An 18292-nucleotide genomic window follows, 5' to 3' on the forward strand; every position below is an offset into this window, starting at 1 on the left:
CACAGGTAAACGGCTCGTACATGAGAAATGTCAACACCGCGACGTCGGCAACTGCGACTGAAACGGGCACGTGGACGTTGCTGCAGTGTACAGCGTTCACGGTCTGATGAACCCTGATATCTTCTTCATAATACAGAGGGGAGGACGTGAGTCCGTCCTCCCCTAGGGGAACAGCTACTCGACACCTCACTGCGGGGGGCAGAGATAACCCAGTGACGGCCCCATTATGCTCTGGGGAACGATAATGTGAGCATCCAGGGTTCGACTGGAGCTCTTGCGAGGCACTGTCACGGCCAAGGAGCATCGTTCACAGGTTGCAGACCACGTACCGCCTTTCATGACGATCATGTTTCGCAACAGCAGTGGCGAATAATGTGATGGAGTGGTTCGAGGAACACAGTGGCGAGTTCCAATTGCTGTGCTGGCCCCCATCTTACCATATCTGAACCCGATCGAATACGTCTGGGATGTGACTGAACATGGCGCCAGAGATCATTGCGCCCCCCCCCCCCCCCTCCTTGGAATTAGGGGACTGTAGTGCGAAGATGTGGTGCCAACTCCATCCAGCGACCTACAAGGACCTCACTGCTTCCATGCCGCTACGCGTCACCGCTGTTATCCGTGCCAAACGTGGACATACCAGAGATTAGGTAGCTGGTCATTATGTTCTAGCTGATCAGAGTAGAGTGTGGCATATTTTCTGTAAGTTCAGGAATGTACAGTCTGCCTATTCAGCTGTATACATATTCCATCATTAGTCTTCTGACTGGTTACTTGCAGCCCATCTGGAATTCCACTTCTGTGCCAACGTCATCATTTTAAGGTAGAATATGCATCCTATGTCCTGAATTACTTGCTGTGTGCATTCCAATCTATGTTTTCCCTGTAGTCTCTACCGTTTATATTTCTATCTAACACTCTTCGTTGTGAGCAGCGAAACGTGAAGACCATTTAGATTAGGGCAGCTACATTAGGCGAAGCTACACAGCATATCTACAAACCTATAAGTGCTTTATCTTGTACAACCACGCCCCCAACCCTCTACTACAATGACTTACCACATTTCAAGGCACAATATATTTATTGAGGTGGCTCCACTTTAACTATGAGCTGTAGCCGGCTACATCAGAATTTTTAATATTTCTGTGGCACATGTATTATTAATGAGTTGCACTACTGAGCTAAAGTAATTTGGTTGCTGTCATCGAGAGTTCAACAAAACCGTGGAATATAACTTTCAAATTTCTTTGCAACTTAATTGATTCAATAACTAATTTACGGTGTACTGTGAGAGACAACCAGTTTGTATTAAGAAAACACTATTTTCTTTCTGCAAATAACAGTTTCTGTGGACTACGCTTTAATGATATGTCACTCAGGTCTGGATATGTATTAGTTTATGTAATTTGTCCTAGGTTGTGGACCAAACAGATATGGAGAGAACTGCTCAAAACCCTGTTCATTTCTGTCTAGTGCATGCGAAGGACTTATATTTTGCACTAAAGAGTTGTGTTCATGTGCTCCGGGCCTGCAAGGAGCCTACTGTGGTTCACGTGAGTACCATGTTTTCAAGTGATATTTCACATGTTAGCTGTCGTTTTATTTATAAATAAATTAGTCTAAACATCTTCGTGAATTATATCTTTGATTCTGACTATGCCTACACATTCTGTTGACACAAATTTGGTGATACATATACAGGGTGGTCCACTGATAGTGACCGGGGGCCAAATATCTGACGAAATAAGCGTCAAACGAAAAAACTATAAAGAACGAAACTTGTCTAGCTTGAAGGGGGAAACCAGATGGCGCCATGGTTGGCCCGCTAGATGGCGTTGCAGTAGGTCAAACGGATATCAACTGCGTATTTTTTAAATAGGAACCCCCATGTTTATTACATATTCGTGCAGAACGTAAAGAAATTTGAATGTTTTAGTTGCACCACTTTTTTCGCTTTGTGACAGATGACGCTGTAATACTCACAATCGCATAAGTACGTGGTATCACGTAACATTCCGCCAGTGTGGACGGTATTTGCTTCGTGATACACTACCCGTGTTAAAATGGACTGTTTACCAATTGCGGAAAAGGTCGATATCGTGTTGATGTATGGCTATTGTGATCAAAAGGGCCAACGGGCGTGTGCTATGTATGCTGCTCGGTATCCTGGACGACATCATCCAAGTGTCCGGACCGTTCGCCTGACAGTAAACTTATTTGACGAAACAGCAACATGTGAAACGTCAACGACGACCTGCAACAAATGCTGATGCCCAAGTAGGTGTTTTAGCTGCTGTCACGGCTAATCCGCACATCAGTAGCAGGCAGATTGCGCGAGAATCGGGAATCTCAAAAACGTCGGTGTTGAGAATGCTACATCAACATCGATTGCACCCGTACCATATTTCTATGCACCAGGAATTGCATGGCGACGACTTTGAACGTCGTATACAGTTCTGCCACTGGGCACAAGAGAAATTGCGCGACGATGACAGATTTTTTGTACGCGTTCCATTTAGCGACGAAGCGTCATTCACCAACAGCGGTATCGTAAACTGGCATAATATGCACTACTGGGCAACGGAAAATCCACGTTGGCTGCGACAAGTGGAACATCAGAGACCTTGGCGAGTTAATGTATGGTGCGGCATTATGGGAGGAAGGATAATTCGCCCCCATTTTATCGATGGCTATCTAAATGGTGCAATCTATGTTGATTTCGTACGTAATGTTCTACCGATGTTACTACAAGATGTTTCACTGCATGACAGAATAGTGATGTACTTCCATGATGGATGTCCGGCATATAGCTCGCGTGCCGTTGAAGCAGTATTGAATAACACATTTCATGACAGGTGGATTAGTCGTCAAAGCACAGCATTTCTTTCTGTGGGGAATGTTGAAGGTTATTTGCTATCGTGATCCACCGACAACGCCTGACAACATGTGTCAGCGCATTGTCAATGGATGTGCCAACATTACGGAAGGCGAACTACTCGCTGTTGAGAGGAATGTCGTTACACGTATTGCCAAATGCATTGAGGTTGACGCACATCATTTTGAGCATTTATTGCATTAATGTGGAATTTACAGGTAATCACGCTGTAAGAGCATGCGTTCTCAGAAATGATAAGTTCACAAAGGTACATGTATCACATTGGAACAACCGAAATAAAATGTTCAAACGAACCTACGTTCTGTATTTTAACTTAGAAAACCTACCTGTTACCAACTGTTCGTCTCAAACTGTGAGCCATATGTTTGTGACTATTACAGCGCCATCTATCACAAAGCGAATAAAGTTGTCCAACTAAAACATTCATATTTCTTTACGTACTACACGAATATGTAATAAAAAATGGGGGGTTCCTGTTTTTTAAAAAAACGCTGTTGACATCCGTGTGACCTGGTTTCCCCCTTCAAGCTAGAGAAGTTTCGTTCTTTGTAGTTTTTTCATTTGACGCTTATTTCGTGAGATATTTGGCCCGGTCACGATCAATGGACCACCCTGTATAGTGATATTATAACGATATTTGCATTCCACAAGCACATATAAGCAGTTGCAGTTACTGCAATGAATTACTACTGAATCTGTGGCAGTAGTAACACTGCGTGTACTTCAGAGAGAGAGGCACCAGAATGTATCATCCAATTCACGCACCATAAATGTGTAAAATTTGTGATGGCATAAATCCCAAAACTACCCTCTTTGTAAAATAAGCACTGTTTGCAAGGTGTTTTCAATGAAGCTTGCACACATAAAAGCAGGCATGCTTTCGCTTGTGCACACACACACACACACACACACACATGGGTATGGAGATATGAACAGACATAGCCACATTCATTTATCCAGATTACTATTCGAATGGACTTATATCACAAAAGGAGTCTGTAATCACTAATTCGTTAGCCCAACTTTGGAAAGCTCAAGACCAGTGCCCATGTGAAGTACAGGAAGTTCATAAGGAAGTTCAGGATTTGCGAACTAGATAAGAGAAGGTGGGAACAACAACAGGCCAATTAGCTGATACAATAGAGGGCTCTTTCTCTGGTTGTGATAAACTCATTGAACATAATTTCATGAACTCCAACAACAATTTTCATGTCAATTAGACCACTAGGCAAAATATAAAGAGCAACATGTTATCCATTGTGTAAACAGAAGTATTAAAAAAGCTGCAGAGACTCTTTCAGCTGAAAATTTACCTTCTACAAATCAACTGAAGCAAGAATTGCTTACACTGAGTGATTAGACTGTATCATGTTTCCTACAATGGAACAATGTATTATCCAATAGATCGAAGCATTTTCAAAAGCTATAGAAGAGGTTGGGGGCTATAAAGGTATTTCGAAAAGAATTTCAAAAGGAGCACAGGCAACAGACCTCGAGCCCCTCATCAGAGTGTGGAATGCCTGTGCTTGTACTAGATGCGGAAACAGATTAGATTCTGCACACTCTGGTATCTCGTCATCTTAACTACATAGAAATATGTTAATGGAAGACAAACTTCTGCAACATCAACAAATGCAGACATTCTCGTCGGATAAAAAGGCTGTTAATCATGTTGTCTTTATTCGAGAATTTAGGGGTGTTCTACTTGGGCCCTTTGCTGAATAACAAAAAATTAGCCACTTATCGGGAAGATACAAGGGGATACAGCATTGTGGGTGCCTGACATGACGGATCTATACGGAACCTACGAAGAAACTTCCGTGCCAAATATTGGTCAAAAGGAACTCAAGAATGTCTTAGGAAAGAGGTGTTCAAGCTGCAGTCTTTCTCCTGCAAACCTGGCAGCTGTAGAAGTTACTTCGAGAGGTACTTGTATAATGCTAGATACTGGAATGAACTGATTATACAGAAATTACCCACGGAAGTCCATGAGAAACTAATACATGCACCAGAAGATAAATCCGAGGAGTCTATTTCCATACATTATTCTCTTGATCTTATATAGGAGGTTATAAGACCGAGGATGAATACAGGGAACTTTTGTATGTACATAATTAGTCAGCCAAATTGTTGTGCACATAGTCTACATGCACATGAAACAACTGCTAATCAACTGACTTCAAATAATTGCATTAATGACCAATAAAATAAACAAAGGCAGAACAAGACGGCAAAAGTTTCCGACAAAATCAATACAAGCAGAATCGCACAGTACGATGATCATGACTGGGATACAATTCCAATGTTAACAATAAACACTTGAATCACAGTCTGACACATCTACAGTTAGTAATAACTGGAGAGAACAAAACCAGTGATTACGGAAGTCGTGGACGACATTTTCATTCTAGTGAGCAATGTCAGTTAAACTAGACTCGACTGAAACATGTTCCAGAAGAACGGTAGTGAATTTGCATAGAGGTTATGAGCATGCAGTTCAGTTGTTTCGACATGATGATGAAAGGAACGTGATTGGAGAATTCTGTGTAGATGTCAGTGAATGTAAGGAACATTATCAGTTAGTGCCAATCTCAGCAATACATACTACTGAGAAAGCTATTCCAGTCATAGTGATACTATGTCCTGGTGCGCTGGTGATTGGTACATTATGCAACTACTTCCTGAGGTATCACAAAGTATTCAGTTATCCACTTTTCCAGTTCATAATTGTAGATTTATTGGAGCTAAGTGCATGTAGTCGCAGAGCATAAGAAAATAATGTCGAAAATTACAGTAGGATATGCAGTGATTAAATGCACATTGCGTACTGTAAAGAAACTGCTGGTCGAATGTGTTCTAGGCGTTGAATGTATGTGGGAGAAGGACATAAAATTCATTTATCCTTAGGGCTAGGTCGATTTGCAGATTGATGGTGGTGTTGCCCAAGTATATTTTATAAGGGAAGAGAATAACCCTGGTAGGTGCTGCAGAGGGGCAGAAAGAGAATTGATTGTGAAGAAGATCAGACTTACTCTCAAGTCTTACATAAATGAAATAGGTTTACTTGGATTGTTAGACCAGGTACAGCGGAAGTCGACTAAGCCAACACCTTACAAATGAGCAAAGAGGAGAACTGTCTGAACTCTTGAACCAATACTATTAAGTATTCGAGCAGAAGCCAGGAATTGCCTGTAAATTAAATGTTTTCCCTCATTGCACATAGTGCAACAGTTTGTATCCAGTCCCTTGGAAAGAAGAAGGTGAAGCCACTGATGAAGAGATACAGGGGATGCTGAAACTGGATCTCATGCAACTTTCTACCAGCCCTTATTGTGTCCACTGGTAGCGGTACCAAAACCTAGAGGGAAGGTATGTCATGTGCTGGATGGGTGGGTAGTTTTACAATAATTATACTAATCATATCTAATCTGGAGAATATAGATGAACAAATTATGTAAATTTCGCACAGTTAAGTACCTTACAATCATAGATTTGTGTGCTGTCCACTGACTGGTTGGACTTGGAGAAGAATCAAGTAAGTATACTGTCTACATTTACGCTAGCTGAAATCATCATTTTAGGGTTCTTCCTTTTCGCCTAAGTGCTAGTTTGCATTTGTTTATATCTGCATTTAATATGATTCTTGGGATCTGTTAATTGCAACAGCTCTGTGAGATGAATGTATGGAGACACTCTCTTGAATATTAGAAGCGTTTAAAATTGCATGCATAATTGCTAACTCCCCCTCCCCCCACTATGAACCATGGACCTTGCCGTTGGTGGGGAGGCCTGCGTGCCTCAGCGATGCAGATGGCCATACCGTAGCTGCAACCACAACGGAGGGGTATCTGTTGAGAGGCCAGACAAACGTGTGGTTCCTGAAGAGGGGAAGCAGCCTTTGAAGTAGTTGCAGGGGCAACAGTCTGGATGATTGCCTGATCTGGCCTTGTAACACTAACCGAAACGGCCATGCTGTGCTGGTACTGCGAACGGCTGAAAGCAAGGGGAAACTACAGCCGTAATTTTTCCCGAGGGCATACAGCTTTACTGTATGGTTAAATGATGATGGCGTCCTCTTGGGTAAAATATTCCGGAGGTAAAATAGTCCCCCATTCCGATCTCCGGGAGGGGACTACTTAAGAGGACATCGTTATCAGGAGAAAGAAAACTGGCCATCTACGGATGGGAGTGTGGAATGTCAGATCCCTTAATCGGACAGGTATGTTAGAAAATTTAAAAACGGAAATGGATAGGTTAAAGTTAGATATAGTGGGAATTAGTGAAGTTCGGTGGCAGGAGGAACAAGACTTTTGGTCAGGTGAATATAGGGTTATAAATACAAAATCAAATAGGGGTAATGCAGGAGTAGGTTTGATAATGAATAAAAAGGTAGGAGTGTGAGTAAGCTATTACGAACATCATAGTGAATGCATTATTGTAGCCAAGGTAGACACGAAGTCCATGTCTACTACAGTAGTACAATTTTATATTCCAACTACCTCTGCAGCTGATGAAGAAATTAATGGAATGTGTGATTAGATACAAGAAATTATTTACGTAGTGAAGGGAGACGAAAATTTAATAGTCATGGGTGACTGGAAAAGGGAGAGAAGGAAACGTAGTAGGTGAATATGGACTGGGGGTAAGAAATGAAAGAGAAAGCTGTCTGGTAGAATTTTGCACAGACCATAACTTAATCATTGCTAACACTTGGTTCAAGAATCATAAAAGAAGGTTGTATAGATGAAAAAATCCTGGAGATACTAGAAGGTACCAGATAGATTATATAATGGTAAGACAGAGATTTAGGAACCAGGTTTTAAATTGTAAGACATTTCCAGGGTCAGATGTGGACTCCGACTACAATCTATTGGTTATGAACTGTAGATTAAAACTGAAGAAACTGCAAAAAGTTGGGAAGTTAAGGAGATGGAACCTGGATAAACTGACTAAACTAGAGGTTGTACAGGGTTTCAGGGAGAGCATAAGGGAACAATTGGCAGGAATGGGGGAAAGAAATAAAGTAGAAGAAGAATGGGTAGCTTTGAGGGATGAAGTAGTGAAGGCAGCAGAGGATCAAGTAGGTAAAAAGACGAGGGCTAGTAGAAATCCTTGGGTGACAGAATAAATACTGAATTTAATTGATGAAAGGAGAAAATATAAAAATACAGTAAATGGAGCAGGCAAAAAGGAAAACAAGCGTCTCAAAAATGAGATCGACAGTAAGTGCAAAATGGCTAAGCAGGGATGGCTAGAGGACAAATGTAAGGATGTAGAGGCTTATCTCACTAGGGGTAAGATAGATACTGCCTACAGGAAAATTAAAGAGACCTTTGGAGAAAAGAGAACCACTTGTATGAATACCAAGAGCTCAGTTGGAAACCCAGTTCTAAGCAAAGAAGGGAAAACAGAAAGCTTGAAGGAGTATATAGAGGGTCTATACAAGGGCGATGTACTTCAGGACAATATTATGGACATGGAAGAGGATGTAGATGAAGATGAAATGGGAGATACGATACTGCGTGAAGAGTTTGACCTGAGCCGAAACAACGCCTCGGGAGTAGACAACATTCCATTAGAACTACTGACAGCCTTGGGAGAGCCAGTCCTGACAAAACTCTACCATCTGGTGCGCAAGATGTATGAGGCAGGCAAAGTACCCTCACACTTCAAGAATAATATAATAATTGCAATCCTAAAGAAAACAGGTGTTGACAGATGTGGAAATTACCGAACTATCAGTTTAATAATTCACAGCTGCAAAATACCAACGTGAATTCTTTACAGAAGAATGGAAACTCTGGTAGAAGCGGACCTCGGAGAAGATCAGTTTGGATTCCATAGAAATGTTGGAACACGTGAGGCGATACTGACCTTACGACGTATCGATACGGAATCACCTATCCCCGCAATGTTAATATATGCCTACTATAGGGAACATTTTCTCACAAACTACTGGAGACAGAGAGGTAAAAATTTTACTGTATGTGCATTCATATGTTACAACAATACTGAAACAACAGTTTATTGTCAAAGTATTTTCTTACAGAGATATTGTACATTTATTTTTAAGTAAATTTTTTCCATCGCTTTTTACTAGACTATCACCCCTAAGTCTTTTGTAAATCAAGTAATTAAAAAATCGTTGTTTCAGTATGTAATAGGGACCTATGTCACTACGTCATAAAAATTTCAGACTTCTAGGTTGACCAGTACCTGAGATAATGTTCCTAGATGAAGTAAAAAGTAAACTTACGGGAAACGGAGAAAGAAGATTAAAACATTCCTGATCCGTAGCTAATACCCCCTTCACAGTCTTCATAATCATCTTCAAGTCTTCTTTTGGCACCCCTCTGCACCTGTCTTGCTTTTTTCACTAATGTCTTGATTATATTATCAGCATGCCTTAGTCTGTGCTGATCTAAAAAGAACATAGCACGTACCGTACGGGAACCAACACACATACCCAACTTTTGAAGGACCTGGCATTTAGTTATATTTCCAAGATTGAAGGTTGCCACAGCATCATACACACCAAAATGTAGTGTATTAATTCCGACAAACACTGTTTTTGGGAGACGATGCCATATCACACTATTCAAGCACTCGTTGGGGTTCTGCGTTTTTCCGTGAAGACATTTCATCAGAAGACTTCTGTCAGCCAGATCTCTGAAAATGGGCTTTATTTCTGCCATGATGGCTGATGGTAGACTGTGGTGGTGAATGTATTTCTCTCCTGTTGTTAGTCCCCTATTGTATTTACACCAGCTGTTTTCACCTTTGGGGCACAAACCATGTTGTGGATGCTCATCCGTGGATGCGCTGTGGAAATATAAAGCCCATATAGCTCTCCTCATTTCTTCAAGATTGCCTGTATTTTGCCTGATTGCAAGGCCATAGCAGTTCTGAATGTGGTCTATTATGGAATCAGTCAATCTTCCTCTGCCATCCAAGGTTTTCCCATCATCTAGTTTTTTCCCTTTCATAACTGATTTTAACCTTCTCAGCCTGGCACCCATTCTCTTCTGCACATGTCCTATACATTCAAGTTTGCTTATATTTACACTGTTCCCATATGGTTTGCTTTCCAAAACTTCTTTGAATGCTTTAGAGTCACCATCTCCCAGATATTTGACATAGTGAACATTATACCACTGTGAAGAGCGATGAAAAATTTTCTTCACCCCAGCAACCTCCATGCCACCACTACTACCATAATAATTAGCAATACAGTCATCACTGTGTTCATTTTTCAGCCTGCCTGTGCACCTACAGTATTTAGACATTATTGCAACATCAATAACCTTGCCAGTATCAACACTAGTTGCTGTTACAACACCATTGTTGGAGGTGTGGCCCCTTTTCTGCCACGTGCCATCAAACGCCACTGTGAGGTCACGACTGCCGTCATTTTCTTCCACTGCTTCTTCCACAGCAACCTGCATTGACTTCTGTGCTACATCTTCAACTGCAGATCCTAGTACATAATTGTAAGCTTCAAACTTTGAAGGTGCACTTGGAAGATTTAGAACACCACATAGCATATCACCAGCTGCTTTGCCCTTACCAATTGCTCGCAATCCATAAACTAACCTAATATTTACACTATAAAGTTCAGTTTTCTTGTATCCATTATTTACAGTTACTGAAACCGAACTTGGAAACTTACAGCTGTATTTACAAACACTGCATATTAAATTAAACTGGGCAGCCAGGCCAACATGGGATTCTACTTTCAGAGAAACGTTTCCATGACATTTTTTGCAGCACAAACTGTTTTCAAGAGCTTCACACAATATATTCGTATCAATGAGTTCAAAAACTTCATTCCCTCTATCAAGTAAATTATATTTCTCTTCCAAATCTCTTAGTTTTTTATGAGAAGCACTGTTTTCATTTGGTGTAAGTTCGTTCGGCAAATCAGTAATAAGTGGATTCACATTTTCCAACAGTGATGATGATGAACTGCTTTGCTTTGCTAATGAATCATTATTTCTTTTCTTTTGCCAGTTCACACGCTTTTTAAATACTTTTGCTTTAGCTCTAGGCATTTTCACTGCGAAAAATGAAGCACTAAATACGAAATAACTCAACAACAACTACTTTCTTATATCACACTGTTTACAAAACAGTCCCGCCACAAAGTCAAAGAGTAACTTGAGGAAACCAGAGAGAAACATTTTCGGGCAACTAGTGTATAAATAGTCGCTGGAAACCGGGATATTTGAATTCATGTCACTTTAAAGGTACTGCCAAAAAGTTCATGGTCAGCCACGAGAGACGTGTATAACTAAAGCGCAATACCCGATCTCACAAATATATAAAAATAAAATAGTTATAATTGTAGTAGAGCTATGTATGATACGTCATTTTAAAGAGGAAACATGGCAGAATATAATACGCCAGTAAAAAAAAAATCCATTTTTTAACCCAAAATCCGATTCCGTATCCCCTTAAAAGAGAGAATAAGGAAAGGTAAACCTACGTTTCTAGCATTTGTAGACTTAGAGAAAACTTTTGACAATGTTGACTGGAATATTCTCTTTCAAATTCTGAAGGTGGCAGGGGTAAAATACAGGGAGCGAAAGGCTATTTACCATTTGTACAGAAACCAGATGGCAGTTACAAGAGCCGACGGGCATGAAAGGGAAGGAGTAGTTGGGAAGGGAGTGATACAGAGTTGTAGCCTCTCCCTGATGCTATTCAATCTGTATATTGAGCAAGCAGAAAAGGAAACATAAGTAAAATTTGTAGCAGGTATTAAAATCCATGTAGAAGATATAAAAACTTTGAGTTTCGCCGATGACATTGTAATTCTGTCAGAGACAGCAAAGGACTTGGAAGAGCAGTTGAACGGAATGGACAGTGTCTTGAAAGGAGGATATAAGATGAACATCAACAAAAGCAAAACGAGGATAATAGAATGCAGCCGAATTAAGTCGGGTGATGCTGAGGGAATTAGATTAGGAAATGAGACACTTAAAGTAGTAAAGGAGTTTTGCTATTTGGGGAGTAAGATAACTGATGATGGTCGAAGTAGAGAGGATATAAAATGTAGACTGGCAATGAGAAGGAACGCGTTTCTGAAGAAGGGAAATTTGTTAACATCGAATATAGATTTAAGTGTCAGGAAGTCGTTTCTGAAAGTATTTGTATGGAGTGTAGCCATGCATGGATGTGAAACATGGACGATAAATAGTTTGGACAGGAAGAGAATTGAAGCTTTCGAAATGTGGTGCTACAGAAGAACTTATTAAACTGGTAGTTCGGTAATTTTCACATCCGTCAACACCTGCTTTCTTTGGGATTGGAATTATTATATTCTTCTTGAAGCCTGAGGGTATTTCGCCTGTCTCATGCATCTTGCTCACCAGATGGTAGAGTTTTGTCAGGACTGGCTCTCCCAAGGCTGTCAGTAGTTCTAATGGAATGTTGTCTACTCCGGGGCCGTGTTTCGACTCAGGTCTTTCAGTGCTCTGTCAAACTCTTCACACAGTATCATATCTCCCATTTCATCTTCATCTACATCCTCTTCCATTTGCATAACATTGTCCTCAAGTACATCGCCCTTGTATAGGCCCTCCATATACTCATACCACCTTTCTGCTTTCCCTTCTTTGCTTAGAACTGGGTTTCCATCAAAGCTCTTGATATTCATGCAAGTGGTTCTCCTTTCTCCGAAGGTCTCTTTAATTTTCCTGTAGGCAGTATCTATCTTACCCCTAGTGAGATAAGCCTCTACATCCTTACATTCGTCCTCCAGCCATCCCTGCTTAGCCATTTTGCACTTCCTGTCGATCTCATTTTTGAGACGTTTGTATTCCTTTTTGCCTGCTTCATTTACTGCATTTTTATATTTTCTCCTTTCGTCAATTAAATTCAATATCTCTTCTGTTACCCAAGGGTTTCTACTAGCTCTCGTCTTTTTACCTATTTGATCCTCTGCTGCCTTCACTATTTCATCCCTCAGAGCTACCAATTCTTCTTCTACTGTATTTCTTTCGCCGTTCTTGGCAATCGTTCCTAATGCTCTCCCTGAAACTCTGTAGAACCTCTGGTTCTTTCAGTTTATCCAGGTCGCATCTCCTTAACTTCCCAACTTTTTGTAGTTTCTTCAGTTTTAATCTACAGTTCATAATCAATAGATTGTAGTCGGAGTCCACATCTGCCCCTGGAAATGTCTTACAGTTTAAAACCTGGTTCCTAAATCTCTGACTTACCATTATATAATCTATCTGATACCCTTTAGTATCTCCATGGTTCTTCCATGTATACAACGAATAATGTTAATAGAGATGATAAAATAGAATTCAGGTTATCTAGTTTAATTCAGACAAGAGATTGCCCTCTATTAGTAATATCCTGCGTGGAAGATATTCTTTTGAATTCATTTAACAGAATAATTGTCAAGTAGAAACATTTCTCAAGGATGCTTTTCATACCTAATGATGACTGTCAAAGTATAAAGCTGTTGACAAAAAGTAGCCTGCTTCTGCTTGAAATATTTGTTGAAGTAGCTTTGAATTAACCTACTTCATTAAAAGTTGTATCAAGCTGATGCAGGTGACAAGTTGCGGGAGTTAATGAATTAAACCAGTCTCTGACCTAAGTCAGATTTTGATGCAGTAGTCATATCGCCTTGCACATAATACATGAGATGTCGAACGTCCAGCTGAGTAGACATGACAGTTTATAACCAACGACAACAAACTTCTGATGAAATGTTGTAAACAGTTCTGTGAACTATACTCACATAATGAAAATATACGTTTGGAATGTCATGGGTGAATCCATGAATATGTACACACAAACAGCGGAAATTTCCTGCTGAATAGTGGAAGTTTATTTACCCTTCAGACTACACAGTAATTAACATTGTTATTGAGAAGTACACGAGTACATTTATTGTAGTGGCAAAGATTTAGTACTGTCATTGTACCAAGGGCAACCAGTTGTAATCTCCCCTCTTCTTCCTGATTCCAGCTATTGTCCACAATAAGCAAAGTCTTTTATGAAAAATTTCAGTGGAGCGAATATTACAGTAAACTTTCTAGTTTACTTAGCTATTCACGTCTAGGGTTCTGATTCTTGAAGCCGGAACTATCAAATTTTATCTCCTCATGGTTGGATTGATCTAAGTAAATTTGAAGATTGTTGTTGCAGAATTTTTGTTTTTACGTTAATATATTTCCTCAAATTTTAGAATATCACACAGAATTTTGATTTTTCGCATTAACAAAGCCGAAATTACATTGTTCGGACAAAAATACATCCGCTGCCATCAGACGCATGCTTATGATCCTCACACTCTGTGGGCATGACCATATTCCAAAGGGTTTACAATGTTTCTTAAGAAATGAATTTCTACTAGTTCCTGTTACGTTGTTACTTTTAATTATTATGTCATAAATGAATCAAGAAGTAAAGCTAGTAACCAGTAGAGTATTGCGTAAGTAATAATAGAAGTTTTAAATGTGCCAATAGTTTGTAATTTCAAATGTTTCTAAAAAAATAATTTTAACTGTACATTCAGAACTAGCACTTATCGATTATAACGTCGATACTAAAGCATTTTGATTTATTTTCATGAATTTTTGCTTTAGATTAGATTAGATTAGATTATGTTTTTGTTCCATAGATCCGTGCTGAGTAGATCCTCGTGGATGTGGAACATTTCAATTTTTTTAATTTTTTTTTAAAGCTGAAATAACAATACTAATGGTATGAATATATACAATACATCATTTGTTTCTATTAAAAAAATTCGTCAATAGAGTAGGAGGAGTTGGCCACTAGTAAGTCTTTCAGGCTCCTTTTAAACTGATCTTTATTTGTAACTAAATTTTTTATGTTTGCTGGCAAATTATTGAAGATGAGTGTTCCTGAGTAGTGGACCCCTTTTGAACTAAAGTAAGTGCTTTTAAGTCCTTGTGCAGATCATTTTTGTTCCTGGTATTCTATGTATGAACTGAGCTGTTTGTTGGAAAAAGAGATATATTATTTAGGACAAATTTCATTAAGCAGTAAATATACTTAGAGGCAGTAGTTAGTGTACCCAGTTCGTTGAAGAGGTTTCTACAGGATGTCCGTGAATTTACTCCACAAATAATACGTTTTACTCGCTTTTGGACTCTGAAAACTTTTGTTTGACTTGAAGAGTTACCCCAAAATATTATACCATATGCCATTATGGAAAGAAAGCAGGCAAAGTATGCAAGCTTTTTCATTTTTATGTTGCCTATGTCTGCCAACACTCGAATTGCAAATACAGATTTGTTAAGGCGTTTCTGCAGTTCTGTGGTGTTCTCCTCCCAACTGAATTTATTATCAAGTTGTAATCCCAGGAATTTAAGACTGTCAACCTCTTCTATCTGCTCTTCTTCATACTTTATGCATATCCTAGGTGGAAACCTCTTACAGGTTCTGAATTGCATATAGTGAGTCTTTTCGAAGTTTAATGTCAGTGAGGTGGCTTTAAATCATTTATTAATATCCATGAAAATATCATTAGCATATCTTTCTAGAACTACACTTGACATACTATTTATTGAAATACTTGTGTCATCTGCAAACAAAACGAACTCTGCTTCTGGCAGTGTAACTGATGAGAGATCATTAATGTACACAAGAAAAAGCAATGGCCCTAAGATGGATACTTGTGGGACACCACATGTAATTTCTTCCCATTCTGATGATGACTGATGACTTAAATCACTAGTCCCTTGCACTGACACCCTTTGTTTCCTGTTAGCGAGGTATGACTTGAACCATTTTGCAGCACTGCCTGTGACACCATAGAATTCTAATTTATTTAAAAGGATGTCGTGGTTCACGCAATCAAATCCCTTTGACAAATCACAGAAAATACCTGCTGCTTGTAACTTGTTATTTAATGAATTAAGTACATTTGAAATGCAACATACTGTGTATAAAATGAAAGGTTTCAGAAACCCAACTGCGATAACACTGACCTGTCCAAATTTCTAAAAAATGATACTAATGTCGACAACTACTGTTCAGGAAAAGTTGCGAAAGTCATCTGCAGGGCTCAAATGACAAATGATAAAATGTCATTGTTGTTTTAGGAGTTACCCGAGTTAGATACAGACTTGGCTGTTTTTGTAGTATACTTATCCCGAACCTCACAATTCAGAGCGGACACGAGATGGAAAAACGTTTGTGCTAACCTCGTTCTCTCCCAGGAATTAGCCGTTAAAGAGTACTGACGTGTGTACGACCAGTTTCACGTCGACAACACGCCATTGCCGGCAGCGCCGTGCTCCCAGGGTGTGACGCCAGCTCCCTCCATGCCTGGGGACCAGTCGTGTGTCCTGTACTGCCCTGCCAGCTCTGCTGCCGACAAGGTCTCCTCTCAAGTGCCCTCCTCGACCCTCTACACTGAGACCACACATACCATTACAACAGATGTCTTAATTTTGCGCGCCAGAGTCGATCATTCTGACTCCACTAATGATATGAACAAACAGTATATACAAATTAATTAAAGCTCTTTAGTATTGCAATGTGTACAAAATGATTTGCTAACACCACATAACGCCATAGCGATTGTTTCGTTACTACAAAGTATCCAAACCAACATATTGCAGTAGCAAAATTTACGTGACTATCACTGCCTAGCTCAGAACATCCTCATTTGTATATTACTGAATGGGAATAAGGTGCGAATGGCTATGTTTCACGTTTTCCATCGAACCTTCACAAGAATGGGAAAGCTTATTTGTTATTAACCCTTTATTTGGAAAATGGTGAAAATAAAAACAAAAAAATTTTTCAGTGCTTATATTTATTTATTATGCTTAAAGAAATACAATTCAGTCAGTTTTAGAAATTTTTGACAAAAATTATGAAAATTATGAAATGTTGCTTACAAGCAACATTGCCAGCAGTAGACCACATTTATACATATTATAGAAAAAAAAGGTTTGCCAATAATCTCAAGCAAAAGGTTTCCTGTACGTGAATAATTTAATTTATAATCACATTTATGCATTCCTGCTGTGTAATACAACTGTTTCATTTTCCCTTCTAGTTCTTCTTGCAATGGGATTTTTGGAAACAGTACCTCTTTGGAACGAAGCACAATACTATACTGCGTTTTGAACACATGAATGTAGAAAATCCAGATGGACAATAACGACAACGACCTTTGGGACTGTATACAGGCCAATGCTCCATATTATCAAATCGGACATCTTGTGTAACAGTCAGAGCTGTTGGCTTCCTCCTCTTCTTTTGTGGTGGTGTTATGTCTATTGAGGGCATTCCTACACTCCTTTTCCCTGAAAACATCAAACCATTGGCAATATCTGCCCTGAATGACTTCAGTGAGATCTTCTTGTCCAGATATTCTCTTCGAAATGCCAGCCAGGCATTTACAACACTCAGATCTAGCGTAAATCCAAACAATCTCATGTACCAACACCTAGTTTTGATTGGTACTCTGTAGAGCTCTATCAGCATACCAGCAAGATCAACTCCTCCCATATGCTTGTTGTACTGACGTACAATACTGGGACAGGGCACATCAATTCTTTTTTCATTGCTGACCCATCATTTTACTGTTGAGAGTGGTTGGACACCACAAAATGTGCTTGCTAGTGTCACGATTTTATTGTTCTGAATATCCGCCGTTAGCATGTGTAATATACTAATGGCACATGTCCCAACTATGGGCAATGTTGCTCACAGGTAACATAAAAGTTTTATACTATTTATGTAATTCAAAACAATACTAGATTGAAATATTTCTGCTGTATACTCACCTCTGGGTATTTCTTGAAGAAAATCTGCTAAGATTACTGCCAATTTATTGAAATTAACTCTTTCAGAACCAAAATAAGACACCCCTGTTGCTCGCATGAGGAGATCTCTGTAACACCACTGCACAAACTGCCATCTCGTGCGGAAAACCTTGAACTATTACAAGAACTGGCATTCGCAGTGTGCAAAGGAACGTTGCCTGCAGGCAACAATGCCAGTAAAAGGCATTGGGGAGTGTTTGTTGTCCCATAAGGCCAACGTAAATTTGATGTTGCTTGAGAGCAAAACTGCCAAATAAAGGGTTAAAATGCCATGACCATACTTATTGCTTAAAATGTAAATGTAATTTTCAATCATGACCGAAATGTAGCACGATATTGGCAGCTACTTCACAGGCTGCAAAAATTGTCCTAAGCAGCCAATCAGCGACATTCAGTAATAACTATAAGGTTAAAGCATGAATTTTGAACACGGTACAGTCCTTGGTGGTGGCAAAATGTTCAATAATCAAAATTATGTTACACGCTTTCTCTTTATATTAGTCACTGGCAAATTAAAGCATGCTTATCTGTATTTTATTTATTGGCAAATGAAGGCATGCTTGGTGCTACGTAC

The 18292-nt window shown here is 39.5% G+C and overlaps 1 protein-coding gene across 1 annotated transcript in view; it reads left to right on the plus strand.

Moving 5' to 3' along the window:
* LOC126416585 (uncharacterized) overlaps nt 1-18292 on the plus strand; it is a 418464-nt gene that overhangs the window by 303601 nt on the left and 96571 nt on the right. The window contains exon 12 of the mRNA XM_050084337.1: nt 1416-1553. Within this exon, the coding sequence (XP_049940294.1) occupies nt 1416-1553 (138 nt within the window). The remainder of the gene's footprint in view (nt 1-1415; nt 1554-18292) is intronic.

This window comes from Schistocerca serialis, chromosome 8 (genome assembly GCF_023864345.2).
Source record: "Schistocerca serialis cubense isolate TAMUIC-IGC-003099 chromosome 8, iqSchSeri2.2, whole genome shotgun sequence".
NCBI classification, from domain to species: domain Eukaryota; kingdom Metazoa; phylum Arthropoda; class Insecta; order Orthoptera; family Acrididae; genus Schistocerca; species Schistocerca serialis.